Source organism: Gastrolobium bilobum, unplaced genomic scaffold, assembly GCF_033153095.1.
Source record: "Gastrolobium bilobum isolate Gb01-03AN ecotype WA unplaced genomic scaffold, APGP_CSIRO_Gbil_v1 utg20673, whole genome shotgun sequence".
NCBI classification, from domain to species: Eukaryota; Viridiplantae; Streptophyta; class Magnoliopsida; order Fabales; family Fabaceae; genus Gastrolobium; species Gastrolobium bilobum.
Window position 1 is genome coordinate 102,592 of NW_026898586.1, and position 11,464 is coordinate 114,055.

Consider the following 11,464-nt stretch of genomic DNA (forward strand, 5'->3'; position numbering starts at 1 on the left):
CCCTAGATTGTCTTGTTGTTGGCGCTGCAACTACAAGTCGATCTACTGTGTGTGAGGCTGATTGGTGCCGCTGGGTGCCATCTTCTTCTAATTAATAAGCTGCAGTTTCAATATGGATGGTTATAATATTGATAATGGTTATCTGGCTGAGCTATGAAGCAGTTTTTTTTTATTTGGTTTTTAACTTTTCCTTAATTGGCACCTCTGGTCTGCCTTGAGTTTTTTAATATAATTGTGGGGAATAATAATCTAATGGTTGAAGCATTGAATGTTTACACTTAGGTGGCTTTCATTTCTACGTTAGCCTTCTTAGTGTTTTAGGTAATTCAAAACGTGCAAAAGGATTTTATGGACATTTTATACCACACAACATATAATGAGGATTAGAATTTAGGATATATTGGTTAACATCCCTCCGTACCATACAATAATTTTAATAGAAGACAAGTCATGTTTAAATTATGCGTGAATGTCTTGAAAGTCACGCCTACTTTAGGTGTGAATGGTCATGCCTAATTTAGACATGAATGAGTGCAATAGATTCGTAAATAAGTTCGAAACAACAATTTATTCGTAATTATTTATTAAAAAAGTAATATTTTAATATTTTTTGCCTCGTATAATGTCCTAACAACTTAATCTCTTCACCTAAAGGTGATCCAACTTTAAAATGTTGCTAAATCATAACAAACAACCATCTCATTGAAAGTGTTGCTAAATCATAACCACGTTGAACAGAAAAGGATTTGAAGAAGGTGAAAGAAGAGCACAATCTTTTATCAACGAGTGAAAAGAAAATGTTTCACGTGCATTTTTTGATTATTATTATTATTATGCAAGTGGTCAATAACCGAATACAATCTCCTTCCAAGATGATGTATAGATAATAGCATATATCATGGGCTAGTCAGAAACCCAACTTTCGTCACTTTGTCATTTTATTAGCACATGTTTCGACTAATTGAAGGCTATGATCGGATAAAAAGGCCTCACGCAATTGCAGTTCTTTTTACATCTAAATCTCATGGTAATCTTGGTTTTAGTTCTCCCATCCTCACCTAATCCTTTGTCAAAGTTAGGCTTCAAGAGGGTTCAAATTGGGAGTGTGCTTCCTTTCCCAACTTTGTTCTCATGTTCAAAGTGCATTTTCTTTCTCACGTGGTGGAAGACATCAAGAGCAATTAGTTTGATGCAAAATCATTTTCAATTTGTTTGTTATAGTCTTTGTAAAAAAACTCAAAAATCACATTACATCATAAAATAAGCTTAAATTTATTGGAATATTTTGATTTTTCACTTGTGGGATGAGACAAATGAAAGTATCATTAAGATGAGAGGATCCTCTATGTGTTAATTAATATAATCAGTGGGAAAATTCCAACCATATAAGGATAGATCAATGGTGATAAAGGAAGAGAAAAAAAAAGGAATAAAAAGTTACAAAATTATTACCATTGATTTGATTATTAATAATTAAGATCCTCTTACATGACATGATCATGTCAAATAACATATGAGAGGATTCATTTCTATTATCAATAGTGAACAATATAAGTGGACGACACACGACATAAGGTCACACCATTAACATTTTTACTAACTTAGTATACTTATGTTGTTCACTATTGATAATAGAGAACCTACCTCACCTAATTTTGGTTTCGGTAAGCAATCATCAACCATCCGGTCTGCAATCATCATTTAATTTTTGTTTTTGGTCTGCCATTAACTAAGATCATCTTCAATCCACACTTGAACGAACTTTATAATGAATGAGTCTATAAAATAATATATCTTTAGCTTCATGAATCCTTAAGCTCATTCTACGATAGGGGCTACACACCATCTCCATTGTTAAGAATATCAAACTAATAACTACATGCTATGTAGGCTCAAAGGAGAACAATAAACCAAGGCATCATAATTTTAGCAATGTTCTTCCACTTTTGTCGAAAATACTACAATCATTGTCACAAGTAGAGGTGGCAAAGTGGGCGGCCCGTCCCGCCCCGCCCCACCTCGCCATCAACCCGCCAAAAAATGAGTCAGCCCACCCCGCTCCGCTTTTGAAAATGGGCTGGAAAACTCAGCCCGCCCCGTCCCGTTTGGCGGGTTGGGCGGGTTGGCCCGCCAACCCGAGTTTATTTTACACTGACCCGCCTCGGCCCGCCAATGCCCGCCATCAACCCGCCAAAAAATGAGCCTGTCCCGCCCCGCCCTGCTTTTGAGATGGGTTGAAAAATTTAGCCCACCTCGTCCCGTTTGACGGGTTGGACGGGTTGGCCCGCCGAGCCGAGTCCGTTTTGCCGGCTCTATTCAGAAGACGTCCTTTGCATCCAATTATGATTACTCATGAAAACAAATTTAGTGTTGTCGTCCACGCACGTTAAGGCAAGTTGCCTCGAGAGGATTTTTGGGGGATCGGAACACTTTCTTTGGGTTCTCTTTTTATTAATTGTAGAAATTTTTTAAGGATATAAATGGAAATATAAATGAAAGAAAGGAGTGGACTGAATTTTTTTTTCTTCATATTTGGGCAAAGACCATATGGTTCTTAGTTGCCTCGTACCTCTTGAACGAGCACATTTTTAGTACTACATACTCATTTATTAAAAACACTATATACTCAGATGCAATGGGTTAGGCGCGTACTTTCACACGCGCGATATTTTTGTTGTCTGCTAGGGTTTTGCTAACTGAGTTTTGTTTGGAGGTGCTCGAATGGAAAAAGAGAAAGGTTACGGGGATGACTCTCTGGTCACGTCTAGAAATAGTACGAAGCGTACTAAGAATGGAGATGAAATCCAGACGGAGGTGGTGATGCGCGAAGCGATTAAAGATTTTCAATCTGGATCAGCTATGATCGAAAAATCGCGATCGTTTGCAGAGGTGATTGGTGTGGAGAATGGTGTGTCCGGCGACAACGCTCCATGGCTGTTTGAAGAAGAAGAACCTGATTTGGAAGATCTGGACCCTAATTTGGGAGTGATATCTGAGTGGGGTTTCTAGACAATTGTGAGGGAAGATGGTTCGGTTGAAATTAAGAGCAACAGGGACGCAAGAATCAGAATGCGTCAGCGATGGAAGAACGCCTTGATTGTGAAGCTGCTGGGGAGGAAGATTGGCGTTGGCTTTATGAAGAAAAGGCTGGAGGTGCTGTAGGCGAAGGCTGGAAGTATAACCGTTGCTGATCTGGGCAACAACTTCTTCTCGGTCAGGTTCAGTACCTTGGAGGACATGAATTTAGCGATAACGGGAGGACCATGGATCATACTCGGTCATTACCTTGCAACTAGGAAGTGGGAGCCATGTTTTGATCCTGATAAAGCCAATATTCACGAGGTAGCTGCATGGGTTCGCCTTCCAGGTATCCCCCAGGAGTACTGTGAGTTTTCATTTTTAAATCATCTAGGATCAGTAATTGGTAAGGTCCTGAAAGTGGATAAGACTACTTCTACTGGGGATAGGGCACGGTTTGCTCGTGTGTGCATAGAAATTGATTTAGCTATGCCGCTAAGAGGAGAATATGTCTTAGATGGTTGCAGGAAAAGAGTAGAATATGAGGGTCTTTACTTGATATGTCTCAAGTGTGGAAGGTATGGTCACAATGCTGATGCATGTCCGGACTTTATCAAGACAACTCATGTGAATAAACCTGAGGAGGCTGCTGTAAGCCCCATGGAAATCCCTGGAGTACAAGGTGTTGGACCATGGATGGTGGTTCAAAGAAGAAAGAGGAATCAACAACCATAGCACAAGCAGGATCCTGGGAATAATAGAGTTTTTGGGGAGGACATTTCTAACAAGAAGAAAGTGGTGGGGCAGAAGCTGGTGTTAATCATGTGAAGAATACCCCCAAAGGGATGGCTGTGAAGCAGAATGGGATGACTCCCCCTAGTCCCAAAGTGAACAAGGAAAACTTTTCCTCGGGCTCTCAAATTGATTCCCCAGTTATTGGAATGCTGTTTTCAGCCAGGGCTGACAAATCTGTCAAGAAAAGTGGTGTGAGCAAACCTTCGGTGGTGAACTCCAAGAAATTTGTGTACAAGACTTCATCAGTAAAAGGAAAGGGAATTTCCACAGATTCTTCGATTTGTTTTGGAGCAGGTAGTAGCTCGAATGTTCAGAAGAATGATACTTTGAATGGTTTAGAGAATGGGGCAGGGGATGATCTGCTGCTAAGAGAGAAGTCTGTTCCCATTGCAGATAAGTATTCTGTTGAGGACATGGCTGTGGTTGCTTCATTGAATGAACCTGTTCCTCCAGATCGAGTCATGGGAGAGTCCTTAAAGGTGGTGGGTGCTAATGCAGGTATGGAAGTAGATTTAACTATTAATGCCAATTTAGATTCGGCCATGAGTAACTGCTGTGTGTCTGCTAGTGATGAGATGGATGATGAAAGCAGTAAGGTTGTGATCCATTATCATGGGTCTGAAATGTATGAAGGAAGCAGCAAGAGCTTAGGGATCTTGCAAAAAAATCAAGATTTATTATGAATGTGTTCACATGGAATTGTAGAGGTGTAGCTAAGAAACAATTCAAGAGCACCTTCAATAGATTCCGAATAAAGTATAAAGTTGGTATGACTGCTATCCTAGAGCCTAGAGTGAGTGGAAAAAAAGCAATCAAAATTATTCACAAATTGGGTTTCTCTAATTACATCATAGTGGAAGCTCAAGGTTTTTCGGGAGGTATTTGGATGTTGTGGAATTCCTCTGATGTCAAGATTACTCTCATCTCAAAACAGGATCAGTTCATTCACTGCTGGATTGAGATTGATGATAAGAAGGGATTTTTCTGGACGTCTGTCTATGCTCATCCTCAAGAGGGGAAACGCAGAACTCTTTGGGAGGACTTGAAACTAATTGGGAGGACCATGGATGAAGCATGGGTGATATCAGGAGATTTTAATGAGATTGTTTGTGCCGGTGAGAACAGAGGAGGAGACCCGGTTGATTTTAATAGGTGTAACCAGTTTGCAAATGTCTTGAATGCCTGTGGTGTTGTGGATTTGGGAGGAGGTGGAAACAGATTCACATGGAGAGGCCCTAAGTTCCTCCATCTAAATAGGGTTTTCAAGAGGCTTGACAGAGTTGTTGCCAATGAGAGTTGGAGAGCCACATTTGAGGATGCAGATGTCCTTACCCTCCCCAGACTTTTTTCTGACCATTGTCTTATTCTTATCCGAATGGAAAAGGAGTATACTGTCTGGAGAGAGAGGCCCTTTAGGTTCTTTTCTTCTTGGCAGGAAGATCCTAGATTTAACAATTTTTTAAAAGCTCATTGGAAGCATGATGCCAATCTGTGTGTCAGTCTTTCTTTATTTGTGCCAGCCTTGAAAGATTGGAATAGAAATGTCTATGGTTTTATTCAGCATAAGAAGAATAAATTAATTGCTAGATTGGATGGGGTTCAGAAGCATAGTTGTGGTAACAATAGCAGGAATCTTGAGAAGCTAGAAGCCAAGCTGAGAAAAGAGCTCTCGGACATCCTTGACCAGGAAGAGCAATTGTGGTTCCAAAAATCTAGGGGGGATTGGATAAGAGATGGGGACAGAAACACTAGATTTTACCACACTAGCACTCTAATCCGAAGGAAAAGGAACAAAGTTCTAAAGTTGCAGGATGAAGCTGGTCTTTGGGTTAATGGTGAAGAGAACCTGATTGCCTTAGCCAGAAAGTTCTATCTTAATCTTTTCAAGGAGGAAGTGAAGGATCCAGATTGGGTACAAACTAAGTCTTCTTGGCCAGAGATAGATGTTGAACAGCTGCCTTTGCTGTCCTTGAACATTGACCTGGAGGAGGTGAGAGCTGCTTTCTTCCAAATGGCTCCTCTAAAGGCCCCTGGACCAGATGGCTTTCCGGCTTTGTTCTACCAACAAAATTGGGAGTTGCTTAAAGCTCAAGTGTATGCAAGCATGCAGAATTATCTTCTTCATCCGAAATTGATTAAGGAAGTAAATCACACACTCCTTGTTCTGATCCTGAAGATTGACAGACCAAACATAATGAAGCAATTCAGACCAATAGCTCTATGCAACTCCTTGTACAAGGGTCTCAGCAAAATTTTAGTTAACAAGCTAAAGCCGATTCTGGGAACTCTTATATCCCCAAATCAAGTTTGTTTTGTTCCTAGAAGACACATTCAAGACAACATCATCATTGCCCAAGAGCTAGTCCATGCTATGCATAGAATGAAATGAAAAAAAAAAATTCTCTATCAAGATAGATCTAGAAAAAGCTTATGATAAGTTGAATTGGAGTTTCATCAGGGCTGTCTTGGTAGATGTGAAGCTGCCTGGAAACTTAATTGAAGCAATAATGGGTTGTGTGACCAGCCCTTACATGGAGGTGCTTTGGAATGGAGCTAGGACACCTGGTTTTTACTCTCAGCGAGGAATTAGACAAGGGGATCCATTATCCCCCTATCTCTTTGTCCTCTTCATGGAGAAGCTTACACACCTAATCTTGGATGAGGTGGAGGCCAGAAATTGGGTACCAATGAGAGCTGGAAAATCTGGTCCTCCTATCTCTCACTTAATGTTTGCAGATGATGTTATTCTGTTTGCAGAAGCTTCTCTCTCACAGTTGGAGTCTATTACTCATTGCTTGGAGAAGTTCTCGAAAATGTCTGGGTAATGTGTGAATGTGGAGAAGTCATGTATTTACTTCTCTAAAAATGTTCCTTTGGAAACATTGAGCTTAATTACATCAGTTAGTGGTTTTAAAAGAGTTAGCAGCCTTGGATGCTACTTGGGGGCCTTAATGAGGCATGGCAGAATAAAAAGAGACCACTATGCCGATATCATCTCTAGAGTGCAAGGAAGATTACAGGGTTGGAAGTCAAAATGCCTTTCCTTGGCAGGTAGGATCACTCTTGCAAAGAGTGTAATTTCAACTATACCATCTTATCACATGCAGAACAGTATGCTGCCTGTTCATGTTTGCCAGGAAGTTGAGAGACTTCAAAGAAACTTCATTTGGGGGGACACTGATACCCATAGAAAAGCTCACTATGTCTCCTGGGATCAAATGTGCTTACCCAGAGTTTGTGGAGGACTAGGCATCATTAGCTTGAGAAGACAAAATGAAGCATACATGCAGAAGTTAGCCTGGAAGGTAATGAATGAGCAGAATAGCTTGTGCGTCCAGGTTATGCTTGGGAAATATGGAAGGAAGCTCAATCCTCAGAGAGGCTTACTGTAACACCCCAAATTCTAACAATTGATAATAGCATAAATAATTTCAATAATTTTTGTAAATAACAGCGGAAGTTCAAAATAATCAAATTTGGAAAGTGTTACCGCCGCACTTGTACTATGGACAGGTGCAAGGCTAAATTTATTACATTAAAAATAAAACCAAAGACTAAAGTTTAAATAAAGGAAATATGTCTTATGCATTTATTTAAATCTCATAAAATTTCTAAACTTAGAAACTAGCTAGAAATATAATATCCGAGTCGTGATCCTCGCTGCCCACAGCTAGCCCCATCCTTTGCAACATGCTTCACTGAAAATCTGCTCCCCGTGAAGGATCATTGCAGTTAAACAAACACAAAAGTCAGCAAAGCTGTTAATCCAAATCCGATATACAAAAATAAATAAATAAATAAATAAACAAAAAGAATGTAACTCATGATAATCCAATAAAATAATATAACTCAAAAATTCGAATCAAATGTCAACTTGTTATTAATTATATTAATATTTATTTAATCCATTTAGTCTATTAGTGGGAAGAGAACCATGGTAGACCCGGGGAACCCTGCCAGTCTACCCTGTGACCCGGGAAACCCTGCCAGTCACAAACAAATCACTTTGGCCATAATCAATTCACATCTTCCTAGTGTGCACACCTCTTCCCAAAGTTGCTCTAGTATCCTGGGAAACCCTGCCAGACACCACTTTGGGAAGAACGGATATAATCTTTTTCACATCAGTTTCACATCGGAGGCATAAAGCCCAAAAATTGTGTTCATCACTTTGGGAGGTACCATCCCAAAGCTATCCTCCCACTATTATTATTATTATTATTATTATTATTATTTTATACAGACATAACAAAATTTCCCAATTTATTTCAAATATATGTAATATCTATTTTCTGCAGCAAACAATTAATTCCCAATTTACCAAAACATATATATATATATATTAGTGCCTCAATTTATAAAGTAAAGCACAGAATATAAAAAAAACAATTGAAACTAAATTCATATAACTAATGTATTTGAAATATGTTCATCACGTAAATCGAAAAGTAGAATTGCAATATATGTAACTTGAAAGAAACGATTCGGATGGTAGATGGTGAACATACATCTAATTCAATTGAAAGTGACGCACAAAAATCGAGAAAGGAGATTTTTTTGTTTGTTTTTGTTTTGTGAACTATATCATGTATAAAAGCAACGATAAGTATAATTCGAATTCAATTAAAGAATTGCACAGAAATCAAAAGAAATTTGCAACGAAGTGTAACTATGATATATATTTAGGATCATAATTATCCTATCAAAATTCATATAAAATTAACCTAAGACTTTTAAGGATTAGGATTACACATACCAAATTTCACATAAAATAAATATAATCTAAAAATACCTAGGGATTAGGATTACCTGGTCTCCGTTTTCGCTAACTTTTAGAAAAAAAAGAGTAATTTGGGGCAGAGAACCGGTTGATAAAAAAATATAAAGATTGAAAATAATTAAAATAAACTTTTTGGAGTGAGAAGAGAAAGAGAGTAGTAGAGGAGAGTGAATTGGTTTGGTTAGGCTAGGTCTCTATTTATAGTTGAAGTTTAGGGCTTATATATTACTGACTCAATGCTGACTCATCATATCTAAACAATTTATGTTTGTTGAGTCATCATATCTAAACAATTTATGTTTGTTGACTCATCCTAATCCAATCAAACATTACCAATCAAATAATCAAACATTAAAGCATAATGATCAATCAAATAATAACAATTTATCACCCATTATTATTATTACTAATTTATAATTTATTACTATTATTAATTTATTGTATTATAAATTACTATTATTTTTCTGGGATATTACATTCTACCCTCCTTAAAAGAAGTTTCGTCCTCGAAACTTAAAAGTTTGAGCTTCTCAAATAACTAAAAGGCATAAGGTACTAGAATCTTAAAATTGTAGCACGTAAACAAATTAGCAAGTAGACAAAAATATGAATTATAGGATAATATACGACGATTTTGAACATTTTTATGCCAATGAATTGGTAACTAATGTGTTGCTAACTCTTACCTCTCCCTAAAAGAAAAGTTTCGTCCCCGAAACTTAATTGTGTACCCTCTTCAAATAAAAACGGGTATTTATTGCGCATATCGTCTTCTACCTCCCATGTTGCTTCTTCTACCTTTTGACTCCTCCACAAAACTTTAACTCGTTTGATTGACTTATTTCTCAAAATTCTTTCACTTCTATCAAGAATTCCTACAGGACGTTCTTCATATGTGAGATTCTGATCTATCTTGATAGACTCAGGCTGAAGCTTGTACAAAGGATCTGATATATAATTTCCGAGTTGAGATACGTGGAAAACATCGTGTACATTCTCCAATTCCTTTGGAAGAGCTAGTCTGTATGACACTTCACCAATTCGCTCAATGATCTCATATGGGCCAATATACTTTGGACTCAACTTGCCTTTCTTTCCAAATCTCATCACCCCCTTCATCGGTGATACTCTTAAGAATACTTTTTCTCCAGTCTCGAATTCTACTAGTCGTCGCCGTTGATCTGCATAAGACTTTTGTCGATCCTGAGCTGTTTTCATCTTTTCTTGAATCACTTTAACTTGTTCCCTCGATTCTTGAATCATATCTGGACCCACAATGCCATCTTCTCGAAAATCATTCCAACATAATGGGCTTCTGCACCTCCTACCGTACAATGCTTCGTAGGGTGCCATATCGATGCTCGCATGGTAGCTATTGTTGTAAGAGAATTCGACCAAAGGTAAACACTTATCCCAAGATTGATTGAATTCCAAAGCGCAGGCTCTTAACATGTCTTCAAGAGTTTGAATCGTCCTCTCCGTCTGTCCATCTGTAGCAGGATGAAAGGTTGTGCTATATTTGAGTTGGGTTCCAAAAGTTTGCTGAACCTTAATCCAGAAGTTTGATAAAAACCTTGTATCTCTATCTGAGATTATGTCCTTTGGGACTCCATGCAACCTCACTATATCTCGCACATAAGCATCGGCAACTGGTTCAAACCCCATGTGTTTTTCATCGCAATGAACCTTGCAGTCTTAGACAACCTGTCAACTATGACCCAGATAGCATTCTTGTCTCCTCTAGTCAGAGGTAAACCCGTGACAAAATCCATAGAAATTGACTCCCATTTCTCCCTCGGAACTTCCAATGGTTGCAACACTCCTGCAGGTCGTTTGTGCTCAATTTTCACCTTTTGACAAGTAAGACACCTTGCTACAAATTCAGCTATTTCTCTCTTCATCCCAGGCCACCAAAAACTCTTCTTTAGATCTTTGTACATTTTTACTCCTCCTGGATGAACTGAGTAGGGCGTATTGTGTGCTTCTTCTAAAATCTTTCTCTTTATGCTTTCATTGTCTGGCACGCATAATCTACCCTTGAACCTCATTGTGCCACCTTCCTCAATTTCAAAGTCTACAGCTTCTCCTTGACTTTTCTTCTCCTTAATTCCTTGCAACAAAGAATCGGATGCTTGCGCTTCACGGATCTCATCAAAGATAGTTGGTTGAATGGTGAGAGCATTAAGCATAACTTTTAGATCCGTGGGTAGAAATATTTCAATCTCCAACCTCCTGAACTCTTCATATAATTCATTGGGTACTACAAAAGCATTAAGGGTATGTCTCGATTATTTACTAAGTGCATCGGCCACTACATTGGCTTTGCCTTCGTGGTATTGGATCTCGAGATCATAATCCTTAATGAGTTCTAACCACCTCATTTGCCTCATGTTAAGCTCCTTCTGGGTGAAGATATACTTCAAGCTCTTGTGATCCGTGTAAACTTTACAAGTGGAGCCATATAAATAATGCCTCCATATTTTTAGAGCAAAAACCACAGCAGCCAACTCCAAATCATGGGTGGGATAATTTTCTTCATGCGACTTCAACTGCCTTGAGGCATACGATATCACCTTTCCGTGTTGCATCAGAACACAACCAAGTCCATTTTTGGAAGCATCACTAAAGATCTCAAACCCACTCGTTCCTGATGGCAATGTTAAAATCGGAGCTGAAGTAAGATGCTTCTTGAGTTCTTGAAAAGAGACCTCACAAAATTCATCCCAGTGAAACTTCGTTGTTTTACGTATTAACCTTGTCATTGGCTGAGCTGTCTTCGAGAAATCCTTCACAAACCTTCTATAATAACCTGCCAAATCGAGAAAACTCCTGACTTCCGCAATATTTGTAGGCCTAGGCCATTCAGTGATA

At 38.6% G+C, this 11,464-nt stretch overlaps 1 protein-coding gene across 1 annotated transcript; it reads right to left on the reverse strand.

Moving 5' to 3' along the window:
* Positions 1 to 9,268: 9,268 nt before the first annotated feature.
* LOC133317529 (uncharacterized) lies at positions 9,269 to 9,946 on the reverse strand. The gene has a single exon (XM_061519396.1). The coding sequence runs from the start codon at positions 9,944 to 9,946 to the stop codon at positions 9,269 to 9,271; it is 678 nt and encodes a 225-aa protein (XP_061375380.1).
* Positions 9,947 to 11,464: the final 1,518 nt, after the last annotated feature.